This window comes from Oreochromis aureus, linkage group 18 (genome assembly GCF_013358895.1).
Source record: "Oreochromis aureus strain Israel breed Guangdong linkage group 18, ZZ_aureus, whole genome shotgun sequence".
Lineage (NCBI taxonomy): Eukaryota > Metazoa > Chordata > Actinopteri > Cichliformes > Cichlidae > Oreochromis > Oreochromis aureus.
In genome coordinates, this window is record NC_052959.1 from 24,892,069 (window position 1) to 24,909,821 (window position 17,753).

At 38.5% G+C, this 17,753-nt stretch overlaps 3 protein-coding genes across 3 annotated transcripts; 1 reads left to right on the top strand and 2 right to left on the bottom strand.

Moving 5' to 3' along the window:
• Nucleotides 1-13: 13 nt before the first annotated feature.
• LOC116313426 (transmembrane protein 14C-like) lies at nt 14-2,840 on the bottom strand. The gene is made up of 4 exons (XM_031731129.2): nt 2,559-2,840; nt 599-700; nt 430-517; nt 14-308 (listed from the first exon to the last, which is right to left on the bottom strand). The coding sequence occupies exons 1-4, from the start codon at nt 2,638-2,640 to the stop codon at nt 248-250; spliced, it is 333 nt and encodes a 110-aa protein (XP_031586989.1). The 5' UTR covers nt 2,641-2,840; the 3' UTR covers nt 14-247.
• Nucleotides 2,841-3,598: 758 nt separating this feature from the next.
• On the bottom strand, nt 3,599-7,595 carry pak1ip1 (PAK1 interacting protein 1). The gene is made up of 10 exons (XM_031731033.2): nt 7,276-7,595; nt 6,574-6,736; nt 5,512-5,632; nt 5,340-5,414; nt 5,198-5,250; nt 4,964-5,109; nt 4,756-4,853; nt 4,536-4,635; nt 3,938-4,070; nt 3,599-3,734 (listed from the first exon to the last, which is right to left on the bottom strand). Exons 1-10 carry the CDS (start codon nt 7,351-7,353, stop codon nt 3,622-3,624), a joined length of 1,080 nt encoding a protein of 359 aa, XP_031586893.1. The 5' UTR covers nt 7,354-7,595; the 3' UTR covers nt 3,599-3,621.
• A 1,821-nt stretch (nt 7,596-9,416) lies between these two features.
• Nucleotides 9,417-16,504, top strand: si:dkey-222f8.3 (uncharacterized protein LOC561722 homolog). The gene is made up of 7 exons (XM_031731127.2): nt 9,417-9,508; nt 11,290-11,389; nt 13,143-13,254; nt 13,351-13,472; nt 14,587-14,699; nt 15,805-15,958; nt 16,054-16,504. Exons 1-7 carry the CDS (start codon nt 9,498-9,500, stop codon nt 16,312-16,314), a joined length of 873 nt encoding a protein of 290 aa, XP_031586987.1. The 5' UTR covers nt 9,417-9,497; the 3' UTR covers nt 16,315-16,504.
• The last annotated feature ends 1,249 nt before the right edge of the window (nt 16,505-17,753 follow it).

The following is a 17,753-nucleotide window of genomic DNA, read 5'->3' on the forward strand; positions in this document are numbered from 1 at the left end:
AATCACATTTAAGCACAACCAAAAACTTTATTTAAAAATGTTTTTCATACAATAAAGAAAAAATAATTGATACCACGGCTATGTGATCTGAGGCAGGACAGGCTCCAGGAAGCCCTTTCTATATGATCCCATTTCACTCTACACTTTTTATAAAACGTACGACTGTAGTAAGAAAATAAATGGTGAGGAATGCTGTAAGTTTGATCTTTTATGTATTTACAGACTCACTGAAAATGCTTATTTTAGCTCAAGATTTGTGTGATTGCGTCTTTCTCATTCCAGCGAAGGTCTTCATCAATACCAGCAAACTGAAAACATAACAAATGTATATCACTGAATGTCTGAAAACAGCCTACAAGGTGCAGAATATTAAAATATATTATCAGTGAGCAGGGAAATGTGTACAGTTTGACAGAAACTGTGCTTTACCTCAATAAAGTCATCAAACCAGCTGGCATGAACTTCCAGGAGCCGAGAAATCTCAGTCCCATCACCACACAGAGAGTTCCTGCAGTGCCTGCATTCAAGGAAGAGCAAAGATTTGCCAAGTTCGGGAAACTGAACTCGTTTAAGCTGTTTAACACCTGAACTCACTCACCTGCTGAAAGCCACACATTCCTGGGGTTTTTAGATGTCAGATAAGCGCCGACCGCAGCCAGCACGCCAAACAGGAGCCCTGCGACCAGAGAGGTGACGCTGCCTGTGGAGGAGACGCTGTTAGCTGTCATCAAAACACCCCCCTTAATGTTGACCACTGACCTACATTTCCCAGAATGCCTTGTAAAGGTAAAGCAGCTAAGTGTGCACTCAGAGCTGCACTACAAATGCACAGCTAGCCATAATTCAGCAACTGCGCTCTTCATGAAGGCTTTAATGATGATTTTGTTTTTCCATCAAGGTTTTACTTCAAAATCTACCTTAGAGACTGAATGCTTGTGTTATGATGAGTTTCTAGATTTTATCTGCAAAGCTTACATTTGAAAGACATATTTATCAGGAATTAACCACAAACACACTGAGCTTGTGTGAAAAAAGACACCTTGTGCTGATTTAGCTACTAGTTAATTTCCATTTACAGTCCCAAACAATAACAACAAGCTAATTTCGGCTCTTCCCTTGTTCAAGTGAGTAGTTCCACATGTTTGATTTGGGAATTTTTTTCCCTACCACACACCAGACACCCTTCCTGACAAACCTCAAAGGGGTTTGTGTCTCCTCACAGCACTGAACCTGGGATCTGTTACTTGTTGGACAGATATGTAAACCACTATGCTATTAAATAAAAATGCATATCCAAGATACAAGTAGGTTGATATAAAAACAAAAATGCATGCAAAGCCTAAAAATACTGGTGGCTGCCATTTCAACCCCTCAGCCTCCTAGTAGATGCATCTATGGTATCAATTTGAAAACCCAGGTCGCCTCGTCCATGGTGCCCACCCACCCAGCAAGGTGACGACAATACCCCACCAGCTTTTTATGGCTGAGGGGTAAAAAGTATGGCCAAAATTCCAGGTACCGCTAAGTCGATTTATCTCTGAGTGAGTCGAAATTTCAAAATACTAACCTGAAATTTTCACTCTTCTGCTCTAGTGGCAGAAACAAGCTTCCATATCTGAGACAGTTGAGCTAAAGCAGACAGTTTGAGAGAGGAGTAAAGGTCGCCATCTATGTCCACTTTGAACAACAATCATAAAACAGGCAGTGGCTTACAACACCAGCTATCAGTCACCTATCACCCAATCTTGAGGTGACTGAAACCCAACTCACACCTTGACCCATGTAACCTTAGTAACTCTCCAAGGTAACAACTCCACTACAGGTTAAATACATGTTTATTTACCAAATTTAATATGATTTTTCATCATTTTTCACGCTTGATTACTTCTATAGCCCTGGAGTCATAGTTCGCTCCTATTTTATTTAGCCAATGTGTGACACACTTGTGAAATTTAAGTTCTCTCACAAAATCAGTTTTCCAAGTACTGGAATATACACTCCGAGTGTTTGGATGCTGCCTGTGACCAAAAATATTAACTTTTCTTCAGATATGATACTGTAGGCTGTGCTTGGCTGTGTTTTTTCAAGCAAATTCAAGCTCTCAGGATTTTATGTTGACGTTCAGCTACACCTTTGGCATTCTGTATTCCTGAGGACATAGGAGCAAATGTTTGGCTTAAAAAAAATTAATTCACCTATCTTAAGTAGATTTAGGTATTTGAAAACTGCTCCATAGAAGAAGTTTGAAATGCCTTTAACTTCACCACAGAAATATTTGTTTGTGAGCAAACTAATAATAGTAAAGAGCTACAAATCCGGCAGTTTTTCTGTTTTAAGAATGTGAGTAATCAGCCTGGAGATGGTCAGGCTGGAAGCGTTTAGTCAGCTGGACAAAAATGTGTGTGTGGATACACTGGCAGCATGACTCTGGTGTAAAATGACGTTTGATGTACTTAATAAAGTGGCAGGGTAAAGGTGGTTATCTGTGTCTAAAGTCCGCTTTAACAGGGTTCATGTCATGTAAATGTTTGTGTCTACTCTAAAAGGCTTTCGCCTACCTGCTTTCACATAACCTACGACCCCTCCTGCCGACACCAGAGCAGCATAGCTGAACCCAATCCAGTCGACAGCCATGAGCATAAAGCAGCAGCTTCTACTGCGATAAACCTACAGCAAGTTTAATTAACACGGTGACCACAGGTCGGTTTAACTGGTTACTTTAACTCGTAACTGTAAAGTGAAGCCAAACACAGCCGATTAAAACACACTAAAAGTTTGAAACACAGTCGTTTCGTGTCGATTGTCACTTAGAAACTTCCCGAATGGAGAGTAACGTCTTTCACTTCCGGTGCCTTTTGCATGCGCTTTCAAATTAATAGAATGTCTTATTTCCTTCGTTTTTTAAAATAAATAAATAAATAAAAATACTTAAATAACATACTACAGATCTCACTAAATCTAAATTTCGATGTAACTGCAACTTTACTTTAAAAGTAATACGGGAGTTTCAGAGGAGAGGAAATCTTGAACAGTGCTTTAGTCCAAGAGGACTGGTAGAGGGCCACCAAATGCCCCTGACTCCCCTACAGGAGGAAAAGAGATGACTAACGAGGACAGAAAATGTATTTATTTTTTTTTTAAAATACACTCAGCAGTTGTGCTTTATGTCACCTATAACAAAAATTTGTACAACATACCAAGATGCTGGCAGATGTCCAGCCTAAGCTGTTTTAAGAAAGGTACTGTGGAGAAAAATAATAAATCTTTGTTAAATTTGCTCTGGTACATTTTATCATTGGTAGCTTCAGACTCGAGGCACTTTTTTTGCATTTGCCACAGTGTTTGTGCTATGAAGTCTACTTTTATACAGAGTAGTTGTCTGTCTGCAGCCTGGAGAAACTTGTGGACATGGGTCTTATTATAGTCCGCTTTCCTTTTGTTCAACGTGTAACTTTCAGTTTGATTCTACAAGAACTGCCAGTGTTTTGAATGTTATGAAATATTATATCATCTATCTTGTTCTGCTTTTCTTTCATCAGCGATGAGTTCACATTTGACGTAGAACACTGCAGGTCGTCAGAATAAAAATCCACATGTGTATAGCCAATAAAAGATTTTATTCTATTTTCCACTGTTCTTTTTCTTCTTCTTCTTGGGCTTGCTCTCCTCTTCCAGGACGACTTCTTCCGTGGCAATTCTGACCCTCTTTGTCCGTAGAAGTTCGGGAAGTAGGTCTGCGGATAAACACAGAGCAGGGTGTTAGCTCAGGTTTACAGTCCCTCGCCCAAAGGAAGTGATATTAAGTGGAGAAGACAGAACAGGATGTGAGGTAGTGACTCGATGCCCCGAAGAGTGGGTCGCACATTCAGGTGCTGCACTCAGGACGCCCCTCACCGATCATCATCATCATAAAGCTGAAGTGTTTCCATAACCTCACCTTCAGATGTTGTTGCTTGAGGTGCTTCTTCCTCAGCGATCTGCTGCTGCATCGGTGAAGTTCTCCTCACAGCAAGGCATGTCAGTCTGGCTGATGTGTTCACTTCCCCAAGGAGAGTGGGAGATTCCAGCTCCTGGTGGTCAGCAGAAGTTTTAGACGATCAGGAGCTCAGCAGGATAATCATAAATATATAATTTTTATTTTAAACACACTTCAGTTTGAGTTTGTTCTTGTTAAAAGAAACCCATCAAGATATTTTTTATCTTATTGTATTACTAATATTGTCAGCAATTTTAATGTTAAAAAAAAATAAAAAAATAGAAAAAATCCACATCTATCTTTTAGTTGACTAAAAAAAAAAAAAATGCTCCAGGAGAGAAATGCTGAGGACACAGTTGCTGTTTTTTTGGTGTCCTTGTGCAAAATACTTAACCCCAAATTTGTGAGTATGACAGGTAAAAAGTGCACAAAAGCCCAGAATAAAGGCACTGTATGAATGTGTCTGTGGTTCTGAATGGCTTGTAGTCTATAACAAGTCCATTTCCACATTAACCCAAAATGCATGTTCTCCAGAAAGCTAATATCAGACACAGCCTACCTCTTTAAGATGAATTTTCCACATTTTGATGAAACCATCATTTGAAGCAGTCACCACCACAGAGTAATCATCCACATTCACACTGTCGACCGTCTTCACTCTGAAATCACAAACGGACACAAAGATAAGCTGACTTCTTCTCCCATCATCACGCGTATCAGAATATTGACGGTATGATCTATGCATGATTGGTGGGGAAACAATGAATGAATGAATTCACCTGGTTTCGTGAGCTTTGAACTCACACACCCATTTTGCTTTCTCCACATCACACAACCTCACAGTTTCATCGTCTCCTGCAACGGCCAGGATGGAGTTCTGAAAGATAAGCGGTGGTTGTTTTTCCACAAGAGTGGAGTGTGGAACGTCTTTTCTGCGTTTCCATGCTCTATTCTAATTGGATAATATGTCATGGTCAGGGAGCTCACGTTTAAAAACTTGACAGACGCGATCCTTTTGGGGTTTGCGACCGTTCCCGTCACAGTGGCCGTCTCCAGTTCGTAGATGTTCACTTTGTCGTTCATCACGACCACGTATCTGTCCCCGTCTGGTGACCACCTGACAATGTGTGCATCTGTCACGTGTGTAAAGAACACAGGTTTGAGGCCTACATGTGTCAACAATTATTTCCTCACTGCTCAAAAGGTTAAAGTAGAGCTTACTCTGTTTTATGTTTTTGATGAACGCTGATCTTCCATTAATGAGGTTCCACGTTCTGCATGGATACAAAGACACAACAGCCGTCATTGTTTCTCCAACAAATCGTTGGAGTCATCTACCGTTAAAGAGAGATGTGAAATTTACCTCAGTGTCTTATCGGTCCCAACTGAGAGCACAAGCTTCCCAGACGGATGGACGGACAGCGATGTCACATGACCTCTGAAAGACATCACAGCACAAGGCAACACTGACGATGCTACCAAACATAAAGAAGTAACCCTCTCCGTGTGTCTGTGCCACCTTTCTGTGCGCTTACTTGTGAGCTTTGATGGATTTCAGACACTCCCACTTCTTCGTGCTCCACACACACAGGAGTCCGTCCTCTCCTCCGCTCAGTAAGTGAGATGTCCCATAAAACTCGAGGCAAGTGATGGTGCCTGTGCAGGAAGTCAGTCAGCACCACAAAAAAAACAAAAACACTCTAAACCCCAGGTTAATTCAAATTGCTGACAAAATAATTCGAAATAAACAGACTCTTCAGTCCATCAAAAAAACAATAAAAAAAAAAATATTAAAAAAAAATATTTAGGAAATAAATCTAAAGGATTAAAAAATTAATATGACCAACAAAACATTACTTTTTTTACATTAAAATCCAGATCCAGATGCACTTTATAGATGCCAGCTGGCTGTGGCTCAGGTGGTAGAGATAATAAACCCCGAGTTGTATTAGAAAGGTGCTATTTAAAACACTTTCTTTACCACAGAAAGTGTTTTAACAGCTTTTTTGTTTGAAATCAAAAAATGATGGTTTATTTGTATATAAATATCTTAAAAAATGTTAAAGAAAACATTTGCACCCATAGGGAGAAGAAAAAACACACCAACTATTCTGTTAAAGATTGGTTTTCAAACTTCTTGCACCGCAGGTACAGCAAAAGGCAAATCTGCTTTTTACAGTAAGAAGTTTCCTGGTTTGAATCTACTGCTTGGCCAGGACTGTTCTGTGTGGAATCTGCACAATCCAACAGTACTCTGGCTTCCTCCCACACTCCAAAGACTTATGCATCAGCTTAACAGGCGATTCTAAACAGGTCAGGGATGCGTACATCCATTCCTCATATCTAGCCACCGAACGTGGCCTGTGTGGTCAGTAACACTAGAAAAGCTCTACATAAACACCAACTTATATCCACTTCTTTCCATCACAAATAAAATGTTTTCTGTGAATGAAGACGGACAAATTTGAGTGTGTTTAAAAATCACAAAATATCAAGTCGACGTACTTTGAATTATTCAACAGGTCACTTCTATATTAGGTGTTTTTGATGTTTAACTGAAGAACTCAAACAGACTAATTACAACTTTACAAACTCACCATCATGATGCAGCAAAGCACCGTGCTCGATTCTTTTCTTCATGTCGTACACTTGGATGGTCTCATCTTTGCTCCCCGTCACGACGAACCTCTCACTGGCAGCCACGGCGGATACTGAAGCTGTGTGAGCGTGATGTGTGAATTCTGCTTTGGCTGTCCACTCCTGCATGACAATTAATTTTAGAGAAAACTTTTTATAACAAAACAATTTATTTGCATATAACTTAATCCACAGACTGTTAGAGAAAAAGGAGTGAGTCAGGGAACTTCTTACATTACACTCCTTTCATATACTGGCCAATGAATGTGCTTCAAAATCAAACAAATACTGTATTGGATACAAATCATGACAAGTATAAAGGAGGGGAAAAAACTAAACAATTTCATCGTTTTTTACTGATTTTATTTAAAGAAAGTATATGATTGCAAAATCAATGCAGCCTTTTGAGCAGCTATAGTTATAACGGTAAACATTTCTCTAGTTTAGTGCCCTTTTTAATTAGGTTGTATTCTATTTGATTTTTTTGTGACTAGTTATTGAAAACCTATTAAAAACAATTTTCTATGCCTTAATATATTTTTTAATGGAAATCATAATGTTCATCATCCAACCAACAAACACTTGAGCTTGTTATTATTACCACTTAACATCACACCCTTTATGTGACACACGGGTCGTTGCTTTGTGAGACTCCAGCTTACCTTTTCGTCAGTTTTTACTTGATAACCGAAGGTGATCTGTTCATAGCTGCCAGCGACCAGCTCCAACACAGCTGCCATGCTGCTGGACTACAGTGAGCTCAGCTAGCCAGCTAATTAGCCTTCCTTAAAATTTACCGGTTTTCTGAGCAGATTTCCTCGAGCAGTTTGTGTAACAGCTGCTAAAATACTAACAGAACACCAACGCGAGAAACGCAAGGACAGTAAACAGCGTGGTGCGAATACTCGCACGCGATAACGGTAACTCTTTTTAGCTAAACACACGTTCAGTCCCAAAATAACATGTGGAGTTACTGCGCTTGCGCAAAAGCACTTTCTTCCCATTTGTCGTTAAGGCTTTTTCAAAATAAAAGTCGAATAGAATAGAATAGAATAGAATGCCTTTATTGTCACTATACAGTTGTACAATGAGATACAGAGCATCTCCTACTCAGTGTAAACATGCTGTGGGGGGTGTACAGTTCTGCAGCGCTATATACATATGGACAGTATTAACATATGGAAGAAGATGTGTATATATATATAAAATGTACAATTTACAAGCCGTAAGTAATATGTAATAAATAGTGTTATGTATGTACAGTTGAGTTATTGTACATGGAATTGGTATAAATGGTGTTATGTATATACAGTTATTGCACATAGAATTGGTATAAATAGTGGTGGTCCATAGAGGAAGTGGGAAGTGGGGGGCTGTGTTATCGGTGCATGTGTGAGTTCAGGGTGGTTATGGCTTTGGGGAAGAAACTGTTTTTGAGTCTGTGGGTTTTTGTGCTGATGCACCTGTAGCGCTTCCCTGAGGGAAACAGGCTGAACATGTCGAAGCCAGGGTGGGAGCTGTCCTTGATAATGTTTGCTGCTCTGCTGAGGCAGCGGGAGGAATAAATGTCCAACAGGGAGGGGACTTTTCAAAATAAAAGTCGACATCGTTCAGTTATGTTTTTTTACGTTGATTTTGGAGCAGCCTGTATCTTTTACATTCAGAGACACTCTAAAAGACTGGTGGGAAATTTAATTATTCCAAGGGACCACAGGAGAAACTAAGACTAATCTTTGCCTGATTTTCTATAATGTTATATGGAGTCATGGTAAAAAGAAAAAAAAAAGAAAAAAAGAAAAGAAAAGAGTACGCCCCTTCCAGTTTTAAGGTTTTATGTATCAGGACATAATACAAAAATCACTTGTTCCTTGCCACCAGTACAAGCTCAGATGATCAGCAACATATAAAACATTAGACAGTGTTGTTATTTATTTAATAGAAACTGAGAGAAAATGCAGAAGCAGCCTGTTGAACCACCTTTAGTACCAATAAGTTGAAGTACTTGTTTTCTGTAAAACTTTATCAGTTTCTCACATGATCGTGGCAGGATTTTGCCCCCACTCTTCTTTACAGTGCTGCTTCAATTCATTGAGGTTTCCCAGCATTCATTTTTGCACAGCACCATTTCAATCAGGATGAGATCTGGACTTTGGCTGGGTCTTTTCATTTAATTCTTTTCTTTTTCTGCCATTCTTTTGTAGATATGCTGCTGCTCGTGCTGTTAATTGACACGATTTCACCCAGGTTTTAGCTGTCAGGCAGCTATGCCTCACATATGACTCTAGAATATTTTGGTATACAGAGGGGTTCTTGGTCGACTCAATGACTGCAAGGTTCACAGATGCCTTTGCCTCCAAATTAATTGCCCAAATTATCATAAAACTCCCGAAACTTCTACGTTTATATTTGAGCTCACACTTACTGATAATAGTAGTTGATGATTATAACAATTAATTGAATGCATTTGATTGTCAAAACATATGCCTTTAAAAGTGATTGCAAGTGCGTGTGAATTCCAAGTGAGGCTAAAAAGTATTGTTATGACCCTAAAACCTCCGCATGTTACTTATTTTTCCTGTTTCAGAGGATTACACCTTTTCTCACACAGAACTGCTGGATTGACATCGATAACGAGTTTACTTTAAGACAATGAAAAGTTTGCGTTATGAGTTTATCAGGATAGAGAGCAAAATTACTGTAATTTATTAATCCCACGTCTGACGAGCGAGGGGAGGGGAGGGGTGGAGAGCAGTGTTTACTCTCCTGTTTTGTAATTGGCTGGCTCCCCTGGAGACGTCATGATTGACGGCCGAGTTCACATCCCTTCGGCAGTTTTTCGGAGAGGTTGTGAGAAGTCTCAGTGAGTTTTTCCTCTCACGAAATCATGTCGAGAAGGTGAGTCTGAGATTAAAATAACGCACACGCAGAAGGATGACTTGTGCTTTTAAGCGTCTTCTCAACTTTCAGAGAAATTTAAATTTGCGTGTTGTCGCTTTTAAGCCGCTTTTCGGCCGTTTTAACGCGTTTGTTTCCGTCTAACGGAGACCTGTTTGATGTAAACATGTAGCTACACTGTAACGTCACACCTTTGATGGTTCTCCTCGATAGTTTTGTCGCGATAAAGTCCGGTGTTCCTCAGTGCAAACTACGCTCTGTGCAGCTGTTGCGTGGATGTTGTGTGCATAAGTGGAGCCTGCAGCGGGGTCTGGGAATGATTAGTGGGTTGAATTATACAACAGAACAAACAGGACATGGAGAACTTCATAGAGCCTCCTCTGCTGTAATAAAACTGTAGCCGCTCCTTCCTGTACTCAGGCTAAACACAGAGGACCTTCTGTCTCAGTATGTGCTCCATCCTGTCACCTGCTTCTCGCTCAACGTTTTTCAACGTGTCAGACATTCATTCACAGGGCAGCAGGGTGTGGCTGTTAGTCCGCCTGAGTGCAAGTGCATTAGCATTTATTGATGTTTTTGAAGAAAACTAAAGCAGAGATGTTATCGTTTTAGTGGCATCTTTAAGTTATGTTTTTGTCTCACATTACAGCCCTCACACATTCACTGATCCATGTAGCTGTAACCTAATGATGGAGGTGGGGTCATTATTCAGAGCTGAAGCTGAAGTTTTCCCCACTGGTTTTATAGTTTTCCTCTGGCGCTATTGTGCTGTCTAACAAAGGAGAAGACTTACAGCGTAACATGTGATAGGAGACAACACAAAGCCTTCAGCTGCTGCTTGTGTTGAAGTCAAGAGTCTTCACTTAATTAAAACATTATTTAGATCACCTGTGTCGGACAAACTGGGTTTTAATGGAGAATCATTGTGCACGGCTGTATAGATATGTGAGTCATTTACACAGTTAAGCACTGCTGTTGCTATGTGAGAAACTGTTTTTATGATTTAGATGAATATGTCTTTAACTGTATCACAGACATCTTATGTTTTAAACCTAAGTAACTGAGAATAAAAAAAAAAACTACACACATCCTGAAACAGTTGTACAAGCTGCTTTCGACTGAGGCACAGGAGTAAGTTTGTTTTGGAAACGCCGTTTTCGTTTTGTATACCTTACTAATTCATTCTAAGAAGAGCAGTTAACTTCCTGTTAACTGCTTTTCGCAGAAAGAATTAGTCACATGAGTAGGGAAAACAAGATTGTCACGGCAGATTTCATCACCAGTAGTTCAAAAGAGAAAGGAGGACTATCCCAAACTGCATGGTAGCTATGAAAAACAATAAAGTAAACAGACTGTCCATTCACTCCAGTTCCTCTCAGTGCATAGACAGCGTGAGAAGTCACTTCTCTTTTAATCTGAATAGTGGGAGCAAGTATATGCTGAGAGAAGTTATTTTAGTGTGTTCATCTGTAAAACTCTACTTGAGGACAGAAGAAATAGCAAAAACATGTGAACATTACACCCCGGTTAGTCATTTCTTTCTTCTTCTTTTCTTCGTCTTCTTCGTTGTCTTCTTCTTCTTTTAAGGGTCGGCAAAACAGGTCATCTGCCTCGCAGCCTGTACCTAGCGTCCTTCTCTGTCACGTCAACCCTGTGCATGTCTTCCTGTTCCATGTCCATGTTTCCGTTCACACATACACTGCAGTTTTTAGGCCTGCTACTTAATTCACCATGTTTGTCTGCCTGTGTTTTTTAAAATTAATTTATTTTTTTTTTAACAGTCAAAAGGCCGATCAGGACCTCACCAAGGTACTCAACCAGCTCTGGCACCTGGATAAAAACCGCCTGAGACCTGGGACCGATTACAGGATTTCCCTCCAGGTCAGTGCTAAAAGGCCATTGCAGCTTTTCTGCAATGCAAAGCAGGCAGTCACTGATGCATGCAATAAATGCAAACCTTTGTGTGGACTGGAAGCCTGATGGGGTTCTGGAGTGTAGGTGTTTTAATGTATATCCAAACATTTAAAGTGGTGACGTTCTGTGAGCGTTGTTGCTCAGTGACAAGTAATTCTGAATGTTATTTGACAAAAAAGTTTTGTTTTTTAATTTGTTTTATAATGAAACTGAACAGATTGAAAGGTTTTGCAGTAAATAAATCTGAATGTTTGGAGTTCTATGACAAAGCAAATTTAATTTTAGACATTTTAAAGCTAAATCAGAATTAGAATCACAATCAGAATACTTTAATAATCCCCAATGAAATTATGTTACAAAACACTAAAGACGGCAAATAGAATTCACACAATGATAAATGTGCTGTCATTGTTAAGTCCGGTCAAACCATCATGCCCCCACAAGGATTCCTATTCCATCAATTAGCTGTCAGTGCAGATTACTGGAGTCATAACACATAACACTTAGTCATAACATAATAACTAGTAAGACGTCTTGATGCATACTCAATCATCCAGGTAAGTAAATCTCCAAAAGTTTATTTCTGTTCATCTGGACGTAAGGTTTTCAGTGGGAGAAACGTTTTGTCACTCATCCAAGTGACTTCTTCAGTCTCAGCACTTTCTCCCACTGAAAACGCTACGTCCACATGAACAGAAATAAACTTTTGGAGATAACCAGTAAGATTAACTTTGCAGTGGTTGGTTTGAGTGCTCCATCACACTCAGTGCTGTAAAAAGTTAAGCCCGGCTCATTTCTGATTTGTTGCACATTTTCCCCGTCACACAGTGCCAGGTGTGAGGAGATGATTTTCTAGTTTGTACCTTCACTTTAGGCCCATATTTAATGGCTAGTGCCACAAAAAGCTAAAGCAAGAAATGAAGGATGAGTCATGGTGTTTAGCACTGTTGCCTTACAGCCCACTCGTAAATTTTATCTTAATTCTTTTCCTTCAGTGTTTCAAGTAGTTGAATAGAATAGAATAGAATAGAATAGAATAGAATAGAATAGAATTCAACTTTATTGTCATTGCACATGTCACAAGTACAAGGCAACAAAATGCAGTTTGCATCCATCCAGAAAGTGCTTTAGCAGTAATATAGATATATTACAAAATATATATTAGCAATAATATAAAAATGGGTCTATTATATAAGTACAGGCTGTAGTGAGTGTACAAGCTATGTACAGGCTATGAACAGGATATAAATATGAAAACTATACAGAAATATGAAATGTGAACTATACAAGTTGTAAACAGTTGTAGAACTATAATTATTGTATTGTACAGAACGATTGTCTATACAGCATTTACAGTCATGCAGTTTAGATCAGTGAGATATGTGGCTAATTTCTACAGTGGGTATATAAAGTGCTAGTGGTGTGAGTGGTGGTTCAGTCCATGTTATTATTGTGTGTATGAGGGTACAGTCGGCCATTTGTTTGTTTTTGTCCATTGTGTGTGTGTTCAGTTATAGGTGGTTGTGGGTGTGTGTATGTTCAGTGAAGTTGGCGTCGTCAAGCAGCTGCTTAAGTGTATTTAGCATTGAAACTGGATGATGCTTTTATGAGCTGCTTACATGTCAATTAAGCCACCAGGTGCATCAACAGTATTTATGAATCCTCATAGTTGTTTGTTCAGTTTTAACGTGTTGCTGAATGTTTGTGTTTTTATATTCAGGGGAAGGCAGGTTATGTGGCTCAGGGCAGTAACTTTGCCAGAGACCAGGCCAAAGCTCCACTCTTCATATATGTCAATGAAGAAAAACTCAAGAGTATTAAGACATATGAATGTGAGTATGAGTCAGGTCTATAAATGCTTTCTTTATTATGTTTATTTGGAACAACAGCGATTAAACAGTTTAACGAGGTTACGCCTTTTTGTTCAGATTTCATCAGCTTGCTGGACAACTATGAGATGTCCACAGGCGTGTCAGAGACGGTCACCTCAGAAGAGCTCAAAGAGAACAAGCTCTTTATCGATGCCGTCGTGGAGACGGATGTCATGAAGGTACAGCGGATTCATAGGAGGGCGTGATCTCAGAAATAATTTAAGCTGTTGTTTACTGATCGGTTAGAGAAAAGTAAAAAAGAGGTGTGGTAGATGTTAAAAACAAATAAACAGCAGACAAATATGGAAGTCGTTTTATGCTTATATACAGAATAATGAATTTACAGTCAAGGGACCACATCAACAAACAGTTATCTAAAAATAAATGAACTTCTGCACTCATCAGCCAGACACTGCTAGCACACTTTAAGTGTATAATGAAAACTGTACACGTAGTGTAATTGCAGTTAACTATAACTGCAAAATTTTGTTCGCTTGACACACATTTATTTAAAAAAAAAGATTTATAATTTTCATTGTAGTTTACATGCCTTATGTGCATGTCAATAATATACAGCTGACAAAAATGCATGAACTGTTTTTTTGTAGGCTTAACTAATTCACATGGATTGAAATGCCACTTTTTTGATACCATTTATAAAGTTATGTATCCAAGAGTAGACTTTAAATGCAGTCTCTAAATACAGGAATTTTGACTTCATAAATTAATGTCCAAAATGATGTAATGTAACACTGAGTATATGAAAAAAAACAGATGTTGTGTAATGAAACAAAAATGACGCCATACTATGATTTCATAAGATGTTATATAGGTACATAAACGATGAGTCATTTTAGTCTGCCCGTCGGTGGTTGCCAGGCAACACAATGACATTAGAATATCTGATATAGATAAGAACCTTCTGGGGCCAAAGATGAACCTGTGTGTCAAGTTTAGTTTATCATCTCCTGATTGTGTAGGAGTTCAAATAGAGATTAGTTTATTGTAGTAAGATTAGGTTTTCTTGTGACTCATTACTTTAACTTCAGTGTTGTGTTTAAGTTTGCGTTGGGGGGGTCTTTTTATTTTCCAGGCACTTTTGATCTTTTGATCAATGCCAGCTCGAATTTTCATTCCAGGCATGGATCCGTTTTTTTGTTGTTGTTGTTGTTTTTCAAGGCTAAGAATTAATTTTCTAATGTAACGATGGTTTATTCCAATACTACTGATAGGTCACATTTTTTACTCGGATGTCTGAAATTTCAAAGTGCGTTACTGTGTTTTTACTCTTAGTGTGCTCACCAGTATCTGGTCAAGAAGGGGAAGTCACCATCAGACCCTGCGCAGTTCAAGAGACAGCTGTATGACATGTGGTTCCGCCTGTACCACAGGGACAGGAGCGGAGGGTGAGTAACTGTAACAACAGGGGGCGCTGCTGCAATGTTTAAAAGAGAAGGAAGGGAACCACATACCGGTTTGAATGAATGGTTAAAGGCAAATTTAAATGAGATCCAGGTCTGGAGCAGAACGAGCAGATGAATTTACAACTCAAGAATTAGTGAATAACTCAAGAATAAAACAAAGTGTTCCCTGAATGTGTTTTGGGTTTATTTTTGTTTTTTCAGTGTTAACTAACAGTTGCTTTGAGTCTGAAAAGGCTAACAATAAAGTACATGTATTTAAATCTTCCTGAGGTTAACCAAATACTTACATCTGTTTTTGTGAAACTTTTAGTCATAAATAAAAAATGCTTCCAGAAATTGGCCCCAGAGTAGCAAGCACAATGAAAAGACTGATATTTAACATTATAGGCTTTGTTTTTATTGTCATCTTTATTTTGTTTTCATCTCATTTTGATAGTTGCACAGGATGAACAACAGAGTGTGATAACTTAATTCTAATATCTTGATTAGAGTCACTAGATTATCTACATTTGAGTGTTAAAATTATGTTAACATACTGTAATACATAATTCACCCTTTCATTTTTACTTGAATTTTTAATTTTGAAAGCTCTGCATACCTGGATCAATGACAGGAAACATTGTTTCATTGTATTGAGACAGTGTGCAGAGGTTATAATCTCTATTTAATTTAACATTTAAAATGTGTTATTTTTCTAGTTGCATTGAAACAAAGACAATTTGTTTTATAAGATGTGACAGCAATCTAAATGAATGCCATCTTTTCCTACAGTTTGTGCTTTTTTAACTTATCTTTTTAATTACAATAAAACAGCATAGGTATGATAATCACACACAGAGCCATTAGAAAGGTTTTCCTGTATAAAATATAATGGAGTCATTCATAAATTAGTCGTTAATGAAGCTTGGTTACTCAAGGGTTAAAAGTGAGTCACAGGCTCTGCTGCCGTCTGTGCTGTTATCCTTCTGTCTGCCCCACAATGTTAACATTGTAGATAAGACATCTTGGTATGAATGAGGGCATACGGCACTCAGAGATTGAACTTAAGTATCTCTGGGTGTGCTGGTTGGATTTATTTTCATTGCAGTGAGGATTCCTGTGGATTTGAACATGTGTTTGTGGGAGAAGCCAAACACGGACGGGAGATCATGGGTCTTCACAACTGGGTGCAGTTCTACCTTCAGGAAAAGCACGGCCATGTGGACTATAAAGGCTACAAAGCAAGAGATAACAAAGACACAGTAAGAAACTGATACAGCAGCTCGTTACTGTAAAAGCACTGACTGAAAAGTAAATAGCTGCACATGTCGCTGAATTGCATTTACTGTTTTTAAAGCCTGATGAGGACGACCACGTCCTGAACCTGCAGTTCAGTTGGAAAGGCTTGGTGAAGCCCGTCGGTAGCTCCTTCATTGGTGTCAGTCCAGAGTTTGAGGTCGCTCTCTTCACCATCATCTTCCTCATGTCGACTGAGAAGATGACGTCTGTGGTGGTGAAAGTGGACGAGTACGTACTGGAGCTGGTCGTCTGTCGGCACGGGCAATCCATCGGCACGTCCTACCCCAAACTGCTCAGCAGCAACAACAGGGATCTGTAACTTTACACCAGCCGAGAGTGTGCAAATGTTTTTGTATAAATGGAAACTTTGTTTCAGTGCAGGATAACCCTAACATAAACCTGGATCAAGTTCTTTTTGCACTAAGCATGAGAGGTATATACCGGTTATTGAACACATTTTTGTCATATGAACTGTTACAGGTAAAATAAAAAGTGCTTTGTTAACAAAATGTTTGTATTTGTATTCTGTGTTAGGAAAAAATAGCCCAAATATTTTAAGTCTCAGTACAGTGTGTAAATGAAAGTTGTCATTTTTCTGAAACTAAATCTCAATTTTAAGACATTTTTAAACCAAAAAACAATAAAGTATGAATACATACAAACATGTATGATAAACATGTAGATTTAACCTTTTTCACTGCTACTTGGCATTATTTGAGCCTGATAAGTATAAAAACCAAGCCTCATCTTTGAATAAATAGTCCTTTGTTCTTTTTTTAAAGGCCGTCTTTATGTTCAAACAGTGCATTGTGTTTTATAGCAGAACATAATAAAGTTACCATTGCATGGTGCTGAAAAGCCAAAATGTCCCTTTCTCGGGACACAGGGTTGTTAAAAACAAAATAAGAATGATTTAGCCCAAAAACAATAAGTATTTTAAAGAGATTGAAACTAAATACAGAAGATTGTTGTTTGGCAGTGTAGAAAGATCAAAACACTTTGAGAAGTGTTTTTTGGGAAATAAATAAAACGTAAAAGAAAAAAAAAAAAGATCTACTGGCCTGGGAAAAAAATAAAATAAATATTGAGCAGTAGATAAAAAGACTATTTCAAAGTTTCACTGCAAAGAGAAAGAAGTGTACTATGAACCAAATAAAAGTATTTATTTTATTTTATTTTATTTCTATTTATATAATGTACATAACTCACCCACTTGCTGCACGTAATGTCCTCTCTGTATATACTCATTCACTGTATATAAAGTTCTGTCTGTCTGTCTCTCTTTTTTCTTTGCACAGTCGAGGAGCGTATCAGGTCACATTTCACTGCGTGTTATACCTGCATAACCATCCACGTGACAAATAAAGAATCTTGAATCTTGATCTTGAAAGTATCTGTAAAACACTCGGAACCGTTTTTGAATTGTGTGACAGATTTAGATCTGACAGTTTCTGACAGTATGTCACTTGAAATATTTGTTGAATCTGAACATTTTGTTTTCTGTGTTTTCTCTTTTATCTATTTTCTGGAGAAAAGCACTTTTAAGGATCTGCATTACCATCGTGTATTCTGTTTGTTTGAAGTTGGTGTATTTATGTTTGCGTTACTACTTAGAGAAGTTAAGTCAATACATTTATGAAAAACCTCGTTACCAAATGTTTTACACGCAGGAAAACCTGACTTACTTAATAAACGTGGCTTGTATTTTTGCTGCTTTACTCAGTGGGGACCCCCTCGTTGCCTGGCAGACATGACTCA